At 47.2% G+C, this 14,608-nt stretch overlaps 2 protein-coding genes across 2 annotated transcripts in view; one reads left to right on the top strand and one right to left on the bottom strand.

The window, feature by feature from the left end:
- ADAM19 (ADAM metallopeptidase domain 19) overlaps positions 1 to 1,581 on the top strand; it is a 31,539-nt gene extending 29,958 nt beyond the window's left edge. The window contains exons 22-23 of the mRNA XM_017828198.1: positions 757 to 903; positions 1,438 to 1,581. Of these exons, the coding sequence (XP_017683687.1) occupies positions 757 to 903; positions 1,438 to 1,512 (222 nt within the window). The 3' untranslated portion in view covers positions 1,513 to 1,581. The remainder of the gene's footprint in view (positions 1 to 756; positions 904 to 1,437) is intronic.
- Positions 1,582 to 3,562: 1,981 nt separating this feature from the next.
- Positions 3,563 to 13,099, bottom strand: NIPAL4 (NIPA like domain containing 4). The gene is made up of 7 exons (XM_017828199.1): positions 12,974 to 13,099; positions 11,103 to 11,351; positions 8,989 to 9,045; positions 7,882 to 7,972; positions 6,597 to 6,757; positions 5,917 to 6,500; positions 3,563 to 5,472 (listed from the first exon to the last, which is right to left on the bottom strand). Exons 1-7 carry the CDS (start codon positions 13,008 to 13,010, stop codon positions 5,461 to 5,463), a joined length of 1,191 nt encoding a protein of 396 aa, XP_017683688.1. The 5' UTR covers positions 13,011 to 13,099; the 3' UTR covers positions 3,563 to 5,460.
- Positions 13,100 to 14,608: the final 1,509 nt, after the last annotated feature.

The raw sequence follows: 14,608 nt of genomic DNA, 5'->3' as shown, positions 1-14,608 counted from the left end.
ATGGGCAAACATACAGTGAGTGTACCTGTGTGAAACTTACTTCCAGCCTGAAATGCATCAGCAATGTGGTTATTTAAAAGGCTCTGGAACATAGCTTCCCTATTATTTGCAAAATTCAGGGCTTAAAACCCCTGGATCCTTCTTTAATAGCCAGAATATGATGCGCTTTCCGGCCACAGCTCCATCTGGGAAGCAGGGCAAGCTGGGAACCCTGTTACCCTGTTTGGCTGTCCTTGGCTGAAGGCAGCTGCCCAGCAGCCTTAAGGCCATCCTGTGTTCATGAAAATTGACAGGTGAAAAACTCTTCCACATTGAAAACCACTAAATCACCTGTGTAATACAACAAGCCATAATGGCAGCTGCCTGTGCTCCCTTCTGGAGTCAGAGAGGGAGAGGGAGGTCTTCATAGGCATGGGTTTACCTGTGTCCCTCAGCCCTCTGTCTCAGGCAGGGATGCTAAAGGCTCAGCTGTGATGGGGACTCCTGCCCACTCTGTAAGGCATCTCCTGCTTTTCATCATGCAGCCATAGATTGTAATAACCCTGGGGTTAACTCCAAACCAGACATCTTGGGGTGGGCAGCTCCATACCCAGCCTGCTCAGACCTGCAAAATAAGAAAGAAGCCCAGGAGGTCCAAAGGACCTCTGGCCATACCCAAAAGTTCACACCATGTAAAGGGAATGCAAATATCATCTCTGTTTATAGGCTGGGCATCTGTTGAAGCTGAGAATTCAAAACTATATCTTTCTTGCATAGGATATTTTGAGGCCCCGGCCACCCCAAAGGGCTTTGCCAGCTGATCCTGTCCCATCCAGATCCAGAGCCTGGCAGGGGAACAGCCCTGCTGTCCCACTGCCTCCTGCACACACCAGAACTCCGGGACGGCTCCAGCCGGGGGCAGAGGTAGGTACTGAGTGTGGTGGTGGGAGGGGGGCAGAGCAATGGGGGGATCAAAGGTGTGTGTGAACCATTAGTGAAGAGCAGCAAAACATGGATTCACACAAGACTTGAAGATCCCAGTAAGGAATAAAAATTCTTTCCAGCCTCTCTAGCCATGGCTAAGGAGATGCTTTCTCTACAAGGAGTGTTCCCCAAAATTGTCCTTAATAAGGGGAGTTAATAAGGGACTTTTAGATACTGAGTTCAGTGCCCTGCACACTGGATCACTTAACACAAAACACCTCCACTCCACACAGCACAGTTCTATTGCCTCCAGCCTGCAACATACTGGAGGCCAACTGTGAAAAATGGAGAAAACTGCATGAATTTCATTGTGCTCTTGGTGGGAGAGTTTCCTGTGTAGGTGATGCTTTTAGAGTGTGAATGCAGGCTGCCTCAGGCTGGCAGTAACATCAGCTCCAGGAGAGGGCAAGGGTAATGCTTGCTCTTCCATCACTGCTCACTCCTCTCTCTTTTCCCTTTCTCCATCTCACCCAGAATACTGGCGTCTGGATGGCTGGAGCAGCAAACAGCTGGAAAGTGGGACAGCCAGGCTCCCGTGGGCACTCCTGAAGCAGTCTGTTCTGGCTGGTTCTGGCCTTCACAGGGCACTGGATGGCCTTCATCACCCAAAAACACGCTCCCTGCCACAGTGTCTCCGTTCCTCTCCTCTTGCCTCCCATTTCCTCCGTGACTCACCAAGCTGCAGTCAGGTGTGGCAGGAGTGCCCCAGGTACATGCCAAGCTGAGCTGGACCCTCTCTGCTGACAGCCTTTTCCGTGTAGGAATGACTTGTTTGTACGGTATTTAAACATTGTTGTGCAATATCCAACACAGGGATGAGGTGAGGGGGGTTTCACATGTTTTTAATCAGTTATTGAAGTGCTACCAGGGAGAACAAGCTGTGAGTGCAGGTGCTGGCCCTGATGGGCTTTTATGTGAGCCCCAGTCCTGTTGGCTTCCTCAGCCCCTCCACGCAGCTGCAGGAGCATACATTGGTGCTATAAAGAACCCGCTGCCTCCTGGGAGAGCAGAAGGCAGCTGGTGGTAACTTTCTTCAGTTTATTTTCAGTTTACAGTGTGTGGCAAGTGGGGCCACAACAGGGAGCAAACCAGGGAAATATAATTTGTGGGCCACTGTGGGTTTTGGCTTTAGTAGAGTGGATTGACTATTTTCCCTATATAACCATCTTCAGCAAGAGCATTGCAACCCGCCTGTCCTCCAGCGCTCGCTTGTCTTCCCTCGGTGCTGTAAAACCTGAAAGCATCCCCAGCATGGCCCATGAGCTCTCATCCATGTCACTAGGACACACTTAAGGTACGACAGGGAGACTGGCCAAGAGACAGAACAAAAGGCCAGAAGGAAGCTCAGCAAAGGGCAGTGCTGAGACCTCCTCTCCAGCATGCGGTACCGCGATCAACACTTTTGCACATCTCAGACTTCAGTCTGTGCTGAGCAGTAACTCAGCATGGGCTGTCTAATCCCCAAACCACTGAGAAACCTACCTTAAAAATGCCCAGTGGAGAAACAGCAGAAATATTAACACAACACATGGTGCTTTTGTATGACAGCTCTTTTACTCCAGGTTTTTTCCTCCAGGCCATGGATGGAGAGAGCTGTCTGTGTGCACTTTAAGCAGCTGATGGTTCTGACCCTGAGGATTCTCCCTTATGAATTTGGTTTTTTTCTTCTCCTAATAGTTTGGACTTCTGTATGGTTGTTTTTTTTTTTTCCTCAGGATTTTAAATTAAGACCTTTTGTTATGCCAGATATTTTTTTTTCCTTGAAATGATTCCCTAGGAGAACACAGGGAAATCTGGAGCTGTGGTTGCAACAGCTCTGTTGTGTCTGATTTATTATGGAAAAATCCTCAAACAGCGTGACTGCTGCTCCACATGTGAGAAACTGTATTATTGGCATAAAGAAAAAGAGTCTTGTCTGATGGTTCTCTTTCCCTAAGATATACTTACTAAAAAAAACCTCAACCAGAGAAATTCCAAGTACTCATTAAATTTGTAGTTATATGTAGTAGTGTATCTGTAAGGACTTAAACCACACTAGTTTTCACAACTTTACTACCTCTTTCTCCACAAGGAAACAGTTCACAGGGTTGAATTTCTTGCTGATTATTCCTTATCTCACTAATTTTAGACCTTTTCTTACCTTTTACGTGCCTGGAAAACAAACCAACCTAAAAAAACTCCTTTCTGAATCAGGGTCTAGCAAGTGAAAGATAACAGTTTTCTGATCTTTATATGTCTTTTTCTATAGTTGGGATATATTACATATAAAAATGTATATTCAAAGAACCCCCAAAATTTGTTGTTTCTTGGGGTGCAGTCAGTGTGGCTGTGGATGTCATGGCATGTTTTGGTGCTCACAGGTGGAGCAGGACTGTACATACACTGTAGTAGTAGATTCAATCACAAGAACTTGATCTTTTCTCTGAGCCCTCACTGAGGCCACAGCAGCACACTTCTGCTCCAACCCCTGATCTTCAGCAAATGGCCACTCGAAATCACTAAAATTATTTTCACTACATTTCATGTGAGCATGGGGTCAAGGTTTTAAAAAGTGCCCCTGGACACACAGTGCTCAGAGAACAACTGGACGTGCCCAAACTCCAATGGAAAACTTTATTGCTGGAATATCATAAAAATCTCCAGAAGGCAGTTTTAAGTAAGTCCTTATAAATTTTCAGATGTGTGCAAGTTGCGTGAATGAGAACAGGGGAACTGCAGGAGGATGGTAAAACCTGGTTTTTTTGAAAGATAATGTTACTTGGGAGAACATATATTAAAATACATCTCACTTTTTCCCGTGTCCACCATATTAATGGTCTATTAATGGTTTACAATAATGCTCTCTATGCATCTATGCAAATACTTGAATGCAAGTCATTGTGCCTTTTGCCTGGTTTTAATAAATTTGTTGGTTGTCATTAACAAATGCTCCTTCCACTGTGTGCTATTTCATTACCTCGGTTCAAATCTTCATTTTCTATGTGGCATTTCTCCAGAGATGGCAGGATTGCTGGAGGAATGGCTTTTATGATATACAGTTCTAGGCAGTGAGTTGAGTCCCATTTACAGTCATTTTCTAAAATAAAATGCATAAAGCATTACACTGATTAGGATGCTGAAACCAAAGCTCGAGTGAGTGACCTGGATTATTGTCTGCCACCAAAGGAGGTCGCTGCTGTTTTACTCTGCTCCTGATGCTCTTTCTGTTGTCCCTCAGCCTGTTTATCCTTTAGGGCTACACCAGTAAGATGAGAGAAATCATTAAAAACTTTCAGATCCACCTGCAACTGTTATTTTTTTTTTAGAAAAAAACCCTTTATTTTCCTTTCCACATTCCAAAAAAATAGTACTGAAATGTTATTAAAATAAGAGATTGTATAGTCCTCTCTCCTGCAACCCCAAGTTGCATTTGCTCAGTGATGCTCAGACCCAGGTATAACCAGGTGAGCATCTCAGGCAGCATCAGTGTGTGCTGTGGTCCAGGGATAACCCAGGCAGAGCTGCCTCTGGACTGGCTCAGGCTTTGCTGCTCCCTGTTTGGGATTTGCTGCCAGCAAATGAACTCCAGTCTCCCCAGAAGACCCAGCAGTGAGATGGGAAAACCTTTCAACTGCAGTAATACCTTCCTTTTTCACTGTTCAGCTAAAAATGTTATTTCTCCCATCCCTTCATCCTGACCAATGATACAAATCCAAGGGTGTTTCCAAGATGAGCAAAAGGCCAGGTGTACTATATGGGAGAGATGGAGAGAGGTGAGTGGGACTGCTCTGGGATAAACTGCATCCCTGCAGCTCTGCAGAGCATCACCCTCTTATACCTGTTCAGCTTTTAACACGCAGCTCATACCTCTTTCTAAACAGCAACAAAAAAGCTTTGGGGCTTAAATGATAGCAAGGACAGGGGTTGAAAGATTTGGGGGGCTCACAAAGGTCAAGATATTTCCTAAGGAAAAAAATACTTAACATTTAGAGCCACTTTGTCTTTTAGACTGAAAAGATTATCAAAAGCAGTCTTGGGGACAGTGGCAGTGTTTCTCCTGACATGGAGTTTATCCTGACAGAGCTCCCCAGCCTGAGAAGAGGCTGCCCCTTGTTCAGGTGAGGTCTGGATCAGGCCCAGAGACTTCACCAACCACATCAACATGGCCTGGGCACTGTGGCTGCTAAGGAAAAAGAAAACCCCAAACAACCAAAACTCCCATAAAATTAATTAACACTGTGCTGCAGAGAAACTCCTGGATCTCACAGAAAAACAAAAGTTGAAAAAGATTTCCCCGCTATGGTCCAAAAGCACTTCATGGTTTGGGTCCAGCCACTGAGCCTGAGCCAGTGCCTATTCCAAAAATTGCCAAGTTTTGCCCATATTCACCAATATTCTTGTCCCATTATTTGCAGAGCAAGTGACCAAATATGGATGAGCAGAGTCTGAATAGCAGGAGTGCACGGTTCAGGTCTTGTCTCTCATCTCCACTTGAGATATTGGTGTGTATTTTAGAGTTCATGCCAGTGCCTAGAAAGGAAAAAAAAAAAAAAGGCAAAACCCACAAATCAATGACTCAATCAAGCTCTGGAAATAAAGACATCAATGGCCACCCAGGGGAAGGAGTTCAAGAGTAAACATTAGCCCTGCCAAGAATAAGAGATGGGAAGGGGCCTCAGAGAGGAGCTTTGTCCCAGGACTATCATATTTCAAGAGGATTTTTGTTTTCAGTGGCTGCATGTATTAAGGCACAGCGAGGATTAAACATACCCCTTGCTGCCACACCGTGACTGAGATCCCATCCAAAAACCTGGAGAAAGTTTTGGCTTGATTCTACCAAGCTCTGGATAAGACACTGACGGTTTTATTTTCTGCTTTTCCTTTTTTAAACTGCTCAGTGACAGCTGGAATATTGGTCAACCCATTCACCCACCCTCCAGTCCCTCACACATAATGTGCTAGGTGAATGAATACCTTGGGTTTATCCTCTGGGGCGATGCTGGAGTTGTCCACCTCTATCAGGATGTTCTTGTCATCTCTGGTGGCCGGCACTTGCTCTTCATTCTGGAGGACTTGTGGTAGATTCCCTAAACTGACATCCAGGTCTTTGAAGGCGTGGAGTAAAAACACCCCCAGAATGATGGTGAGGAAGCCACAAACTGTCCCGATGATGTCGATGACGGTCATGGCGACCCACTCCTTAAAGAGGATGATGGAAGTCGTGATGACGATGGTGGTGAACAGCACGTAGTAGATGGGAAACACCAAAGAGGTGTTAAAAATGTCCAGGGACTTGTTGAGGTAGTTAATTTGTGTAGTGATGGCTGCCACCAGCGTGATGACCAGGATCCATGTCAGTGGGTGCTGCAGCACAGGCCGGCCAGCAAAGAAGCCCTTGATGGCAATTCCCAAGCCCTTGACCGAGGACACGGAGAAGGCGCCAATTACGGAGCAGATGGTGAGGTAGACGAGGATGTTGCTCTGGCCATAACGGGGTGCCAGGTAGAAGATCAGGAGGAAGCAGAGTGCCAAGAGGATCGCAGCATAAGCAAGGAAACCTGGAAAAGGGAGAGGAGAATTCAAAACTGAGCAGCAAGAACAGGGAGCAGTAGGCACTGCCCGGCCCCAGGAGGAAAACATGCCCTCCTGCATACCCGGCTCCTTCAGCTTGGAAGTCATTTCATCCAGAGTGGTGACCTCCTCATCCTCTGGAGCATGTATCACCATCACAGTGCTGCCCACCAGGCTCAGCATGCAGCCCAGCTTTCCCAGCAGGTTGAGCCGTTCTCCAAGCAAATATGAAGACAGGATGGCACTGCACAGGACAGAAAAATGTCAGCTGGTGCTTTACAGTCCTTTAAAGAAAGAGCAGCTAAAATAAAGTTAAGAATACTTTCATGTGATACAAGGACACAAATTTGGTGTAAATTAGTTGGATTCCGGTGTGTTAATACACAATCATGTTGTATCTACTGAGCTGAACCTGCAGAGGTGCAGGTGTGATCTGCAGATCACAGCTCTTGAGTCAGCAACGTGTAAAAATGCTGTATGCATTAACACATCCTCAGAAATATTTTCAGGGCCTACAGAATCACTCACGAGCTGCTGAGCATTTTGGAGCTTTTAGTGCTCAAGGAAGTTACTTCAAGGACCAGTGCAACACAGAAAAAAACCTGAACCTCACAACAAAAGTCACATTAATCTTAACTAAATCAGCAGAACTATTAAGCTTCAAAGAAATGTGGAAGGTGCTGGGACTACAGATATATCTACAAAAATATCTAGTTGTTGTCCATAAAAATTTGGGACAAGACACCAGGAGCAGTCCTAACTCTCAGTCTGCTTATGCATTTCACAATAACAGTCTTTCTATAAAACCTTCAGTACTCAGTCATGTATTTTGGTAGGAATCTCCTTTCTAAAAATAAAGAAATAAAATATGGTTTCAGCCTTTTTGTCAACAGCCAGAAGTATAAAACCCTACAACATCAGAATGCCCTAAAAGCCTAGATAATAAAAGGCAAATGAGAGGCAGTTTGAAAACAAGTCTGATATTTTTGACTCATTTAGATTTTTAGTACTGTTGACTACAAGATCAAACCAAACCAACCAAACAAACCAAAACAACCTTGAATTGGATGAAGACCTGGAATAAGGAAGGAAGTAATATGATATTTGCAATAGTTTAACCTGCAGTGCATGTGGCTGCTATCCACACGCAGCACTTTAAGAAGGGCAGACTACTTAATTCAATGGTTCCCAAATGATCCCCCCAAAGGACAACAACCGTTAAAGTGTTTTTTTAGAAAACACTGAAACATTTTTTTCCTCTAGGCAGAATAAATCATATTAGCATCACTTCAAGTTCCTTCTATCTTTACAAGACAAGCAGGCGAACAAAAAAAAAGGGCAAATTGCAAACTATAGACACAAAATCACCTTATGAGCACGCTCAGAGCCCCCAGAGGTGTGACAATAGTTGCAGGAGCAAAGGCATAGGCAGCAAAGTTGGCAGCTTCCCCTCCACCCACTAAACAAACACAAGAAAAATAAATACCAGTGAGTTACAGTGTACATTTTATGTTTTCTCTTGTGGGCTTGCAAACCAGTAAGATATCAGTTGGAGAGTGGTTTTTATGATGGGTGTTCCATGCTGCTGCTACACAGGGGCAGACAGTGGGTGAAAATCTCTCTATCACAAATGAACACAAGCAGAGAGGCACCCCTGGAGCCCTGCACCCACACAGGGGAGGGCTTGGCCATGTCAGGGGTGACCCATGAGAACTCACCAAACCCTCCTGCCCAGCCAGGCTGTGTCTGGGGGTTAATGAGGGAGAGGGGCAGCTGTGGGAGCCCCAGTGCTGGGAGGCTGCTCCTCACCCCCCCAGTGTGTCCTTGGGGCTGTGGTGCCCTCTCTGGCTGAGCTGTCCTTGTCCCCAAGCAGTGAGGGCTGTGTGCTTGCTCACAGGAGCTGCAAGGGCAGGGCGAGGTGGGGGCACCTTGAGCTGCTGCTGCCGCAGTGAGAGCCGGAGAAGAGGGCTCTGAAAAATCCTCCTGTGAAATCCACTGCTCTCTCTGCAACTTTGAGTCCAGTTTGAGGAGCTATTTAAGACTGCAGCACGAAAGAATGGTTTAAGGCTTGCTATAAGGGAAAGCAAGCCTTGTTCAAGAAAGGGGCTGCTACCAACACCTCTGTTATCTCCCTGTGCCACAGCAGGAACCTTTCCCAGAGCCCCAGACACACACAGGAGGCTGTTTGCCCTGTGCATGGTACACAGGCAGACCTGCCAGCTGCCTTATTAAAACCTGGTTTTTCATGCTTTTGATCAGGTAAAACTGAGCTAGCAAGTCCTACCAGCCCTGCAGGGGGATGGAGAGGGAGATCCTGCACAGCTCATTGCCTCTCCTCTCCTTGAGGATCCTCTGCTGAGGATGGGGGAACTCAACAGAGAACAGGCTTTAAGCCATGAGACAGCTTGTTCCACAGCTTATTCACAGGGACAGACCCTGGAAAAGCTTCAAAGCAGGGAGAGAGCTTCTACTTACTGGTTATCAAGCCAGCCCACCAGAGCCAGTCCTTTAGGTAGCCATGCCCTCCATCTCCTGGGGAAGAAAAGCACAGGGGTATGCAAGAATTAACAACCATGTTCATCAGAGCAAGAGATGAGAAATGTCCCTTTGGAGAGGGATAAATTGCAAGGTGAAGGCTCTCTGTGTCCTGTCCCAGAAGCTATCTGCTCCTTTTGTACACTGCTGTGTACAATGATTGTATTACAGGGCCTCAGCATGAACTGCCAGCAAACCTGATGTTAACTTTATGAGGAAGAGCCATGATGTGACTGAGCATTTCTGATGAAAAATAATTCCTGGCACTGAAACAACGAAATGAAAAAAAAAAGGGATGTAAATAAGGAAGAATGGACATACCGTGTTGGGAACTAATCCAGCTCTGTCCTAACCCACAAGCTGTTAGACATAAGGAGCTTAAGCCTGCTGACATTGTGAACCCTGATTTTGCTGGGTCAGAGAGAGCCCATGTTTTTGATAAATCTGACTCGACTGGAGCTGTCAGTAACAGCAGTGTTTGACCTGCCTTGGAGAAAAGTGATGTGCTCAAATGGAAGGGGTGACACCCTGGGTCTGAGAGATTAAAGGGCGAGATAGGACAAGGGGAAATGAAGAGTTGAACAGGAAGATTTAAGGATACAGGGACAAATCTTTTGCTAGAATTCAGCCTCTTCTGGTTCCTCAAAAAGTTCACAAATGCTGAAGTTCAAATGTTATCCTTTGGTATTCCTTAGAAATTGCTGGTTTATTTGTTTTGGGATTTTTTCTTTTTTTTTTTTGCTTGTTTGGGGTTTTTCTCAAGAACTCTTGTCAGCTGCAGTTTTCTGTCATTAATCTAATTCCTTGTTAAACATTCTGAAAAACAGGGAGGGGTTTGCTCTTGTTTCACTCACTTGGCTCTGTTGTGGGAAGAGTTCATGGAGGGAAGGAGGAGAGAGACATCTTCTACAGTTGAAGCAACTGATATTTCTTGTATAAATATAATGCCAAACCTATCTGTGTCCAGCAGCTGCATGTGGCCAGACTAAGGGCAGAGGATGGAGACTTGAGACTGGCCTGTGGCTCAGGTGCTGTTGGTAGCTTTGCTGTTTGACTCTGGACAGTCACTTCATCCTCCCATGCCTCTGTGTTCCCATATGGGGACACAGTAAAATGGGGATGGTGATATTTACTCCTTCTGAAAAATTATTTAAGAATTGTTCCCAGGCCAGGCCTTGGAAGCAGTAGTATTTTAATTATCACTGCTTTGTTTTGTAGTTATGCAAGTAGGTCAGCTGCCAGGTAGGACTTACACTGCTGCTAGAACACGTTTGCAATGCTGATGGGACGTGTCCAATTCCACAGTGCAATTCTGCTGTAGGCAGTGCTCCTGCACCACTGCCTATCTATAAACACACGCTTCACCCTAAGAGCCTGGTGCCAGAGGAAAGTTATCTAGAGGTTGTTGAGCAACATACTTCAGAGGGAACCCTTCTGAAACCACAAGCAGAGCTCACACACAGCACTGGTGTGCAGTCCTGCATTCATAAATGGCTTTTGCTAATTAAAGTACATGGGGCCACGTCCTTGTCTCAGTACATGTGCCTAGTGCATCAATAAGAGCAAGAGTGGGGTCACAGTGCTGTGCTGGTCTGTGTCATGGTGATGACTTGCAGCTTTGTGCAAAGGGGCCCATTTCAAAGGGCTTTCAGCATTCTGCTTCCTCCTGGCCTCACTCCTTCCCATGTAAGAGCTGTGATGAACGTGTACAGTTCTTCTGGTGGGGGCACATCTCATCGCACAGGGCACTTCACTTGCTATCTGCTGTGCCAGGCAGGGGAATGCTGCTTTTAGCTGAGCTATTCCAGTGCAGGGCTCTGTAATTTAGCTCCTTTCCAAAGCAGGGCTCTGTAAATTAGCTCCTCAGCTCCTACACAGCACTGCTGTCTCAGTCTCACACACAAAAATGCATCCACAAAAGGCCAAATTTACATTGCTGACAGAAGACTGACTGTACCCAGAGGTGTCCCCTTGCCTTATGAGTGCTGGAGTTTGGATGATGTACGTGGTTCTTGGAAGAACCTTCTCCCTCCTGCCCCCCCCCAAACCCTTACCTGCCCTGGTGCCTCCCTTCTCCACCAGCCGTAGCAGCCCCTTCTTCTTGAGGATGACACTGCTTCCAATGAGGAAGCTGGAGAAGACAGCCAAGCCCAGGCCAATGTAGAATCCATAATTGCTTTCCAGTTGAGTTATCCAGAAACTATCCGAAGTCCCGTTGTCCTGGGCAGAGTCAGCTGGGTCGGCATCGCTGATCACTTGGCACACAACCCGGCGGGAGAGGCACGAAAGGGTGATCAGAGACCCTGTGAGACCACCGTGGAGATAAACCAGCAAATTACTGACATGACTATCAAGAATGTCTCTGTTGCCCTTGGACTCACTCAGATGTCCCCCTGAACAGCCACCCATGCTGCCACCCTAACAGCACATACCCATCAGCTCTCAGAAGCTCAGGACACCTCTTTACTCACATGTGGAAATGGCAAGGTGAGTGACAGATTTATGGCCTGCAGTTCAACCATCTCTTGGACACTGAACATGTTGACCAGTCTACACACTGAACTGGAGGGCCACAAAGACCTCTCTAATAATGTAATTTGAACTTACAAATATATATGCTAGAGTATCTCCGCCAAACTCAGATGTTATGGGGTTGAACTATGCGTCAGCAACACTCAGCCTTGTTGATTCAAAGGCCTTGGTGCAGTCCAGCCAACTAATCCTTACATCCGCAGCTTATAACTTCAGGTTTAATGTGGAATGATGCCAGCACTTTGTAACTGAGCATCTGTTCCAGCTCTGTGTACTGAACTGTGTCATAAGACAACAACAGGTTAGGCTCAGACCAAAGTTACATCTCTACATTGCCCCTGCTTTTTAATGGTTTTATTCTACCTATTTGTAGAGTGCCTGAGTGCTCCTAAAGCAAACCTGGTCCTGCCAGTGTGGAATGACTGAGAGCAGTCACGGTTTTCTGCTGTTAACACCAAGAGCACTGCAGCCCTGCTCCTCTGGCCAAGGTGTGTTGCTGTGTGTGGGTGGGAGAATTGCTGAATTTCTTCCACCCCGACACTCCTACCACACCCAGCACATCTTTCTATTGCAATCTTCACTCTGAGTGTAGTAAAGACAGCATGACTGTGACTGTGGGGAAAGGAGCAGCCAGCTGGAGTGTCACAAAAGTCCCTTTGTAGTAAAAGACTTCAATTTTCTGCCTGAACTCGTGCAGGAAATATGGAGCAAGTGTTTGTGTCTATAGGCAGGAGCATGTAATGGCTAAACTGTTCCCAGCACTACCAGCAACCTGGGCATGGGTCCCACGTTTTTCCTGAACCAGGAGACTGGCTTAGATCTTCTGCAGCTGTAAGCCCTGGCCCTAGCACACATAGCTGAGGTTTTGGATCTGAACTGGAAATAAACTTTTTTCCAAAGGAAAAATTCCAGTGACTTTCTAGATGAATTTCCAAAGGTTCTCTAATAGAAAAACATCTTTGATCGTGGAAGTAAGTTTCTTGGGAGATACGGGGGGAATTTGCCTCCCTGTCTGGGTAAAAACCTCCACAACGGGCACAAGTGTAAGGCAGCAGATGGGGTGATCATCGACTGAATTAGTTAATCTTTAAAGGACTAAACCCCCAAGTCCCACACAAGTTCTCTGTGTGCTGTGAGGCTGGCAGAGCGCGGTGCTGGCTGCCAGCAGCGCAGGCTGCGTGGCTCGTTTTCCCATTCCTATACAGACCTCAAGAAATGCAAAAGAAACCCCAAATCCAGAAAAAAAAAACCAAAAACAGAGCAGTGACAGAGGACAGCCCCAAAGCCGGGGAGGGGTGGTAAGGCCGGGGGGGTGCCGCGGGCTCAGCCCCTTCCCGGACTTCTCCCGCCGCTCCCCCCGGGCCGGTCCCGCTCCCCCCGGGGCTGCACCCACCGTTGCTGCAGCTGCTGTTCGTCTCCAGCGGCTCCATCGCCTCCGTGCTCCGGGCGCTCAGCGCATCCCGAGGGCAGAGCCGGGCTGGGCAGGGCCGGGCCGCCCGCACACCTGTGCCCGCCCGGCTCCTCCTTCCTCCGGGAAGGACCGGCCCCTCCATGGGCTGGGAGCAGCGACAGCAACACCCGGGCGAACTTTGCAATGCCCCCCGGGGCCGCCACCGCTCCCCGCAGCCCTTGTGCCCCGTCCCCATCCCCGTCCCCGCCTGCCCGGGGGCGGCAGCCAGGGGGGGTTCTGTTCCTTCCCACAGATCTGAGATGAGGCTGCTGCCAGGGTTTCTCCTCTGGAGTGTATTTTCCTTGTCGCAGCGGTAGGAGAAGGTGCCGTGGCAGCCCGAGCATGGCTCGGGGGGAGGGGGGTGAGTCCAGGCGCAGATTTAGGGGACCCGGGTGTGCGCTGAGCGGGTCGTGCACCCTGCAAAGCCGGGGCTTCACACGTGCGCAGGGTGTGGTGGAACAGAAACTAAGGGTAAACAAGAGAAATGTTAGTGGCAGTGTTAGGTTAATGGTTGGACTTGATGAGCTTAGAGGTGTTTTCCAGCCTAAAAGTTTTGGGCGCCACAATGTATGAAGGATGTAAAGCTGTTGGAGAGCATCCAAAGGAGAAGATGGTGGAGGGTCTCAAGGGGAAGTCGTATTGGTCTTGTTTTTTTCAGCCTAGAGAAGAGGATACTCCATCAGCTCCCCCTCCCACGGCAGCCGAAGCCTCCCTTGCTGATGGTGGTGTGTGAACGTTTCGGAGTGTGTTGCACATCAGTGTGTCTTGCCTTCATCCTCACCCTTCTCTGCCGACCTCCCTTCCTGCGTTTGTGCTCGGTGGCCGTGTGTACACAGAAACCTACTGCCGATACAGAAGCCCTTTCGGTTCCATTAGCCAGGTTTTGCTGTAAGTCAGGAGAGATAAGGAAAACCAGTAGTAAAACAATAGCTCCAAGCCCACATTTATAGGTAGAAATGGTCATATGGCATTATAAAGATGTAAGATTTGCAGGATCTGAAGATGTCTGAAAAATTGCTTTTCTTTTTTCCCCATAAACTAAATTACTTGTTAAGACAGAAATTGCCTTTAGACCAGGCTGCAGCATTGCTAGCACCTCATGGCTCCTTCACTCAGCCCCTGATCCTATCTCTGAGCAACTCTTTTCTTCAGCGAATGTAATGCTCAAGTGCTTTGTGAGTCATTTGATTTTAATCAGGTCCATTCATCCATCACAGTCCTGCGGGTCACTGGCTGGGAGAGACTGTGCCAGCCAAATCCCATGTCCTCCCCTTTATCACAGGGCACTTGATAATCAATCCTAATTATTTGGCAGCAGGTTTTGAAGTAGGAAATGAAACGTGCTAATTTTTCACTGTTCTGGGAGCAACTTCTGCTCTTCTTAGATATTAGGCAGGCAAAAGGGGCAAGACCCTGGGTGAGAAAATGATGGCAGGATTTGACCTCTATTTAGTAAATTTACTCGCTGATATTAATTAAGAGCTATTCATGCAATGTGTGAATATGAAGCTGGTTGCAAAAACCAATGTGATGGTGGAGCGGGACAAGTATTTGCTGTGTTTGCAGTGCTGACTGCCT

The sequence above is a fragment of the Lepidothrix coronata genome, unplaced genomic scaffold, assembly GCF_001604755.1.
Source record: "Lepidothrix coronata isolate B3197 unplaced genomic scaffold, Lepidothrix_coronata-1.0 Scaffold146, whole genome shotgun sequence".
Classification (NCBI taxonomy): domain Eukaryota; kingdom Metazoa; phylum Chordata; class Aves; order Passeriformes; family Pipridae; genus Lepidothrix; species Lepidothrix coronata.
The sequence above is the reverse complement of the archived record's forward strand: the minus strand, read 5'-3'. Positions and strand labels throughout refer to the sequence as shown.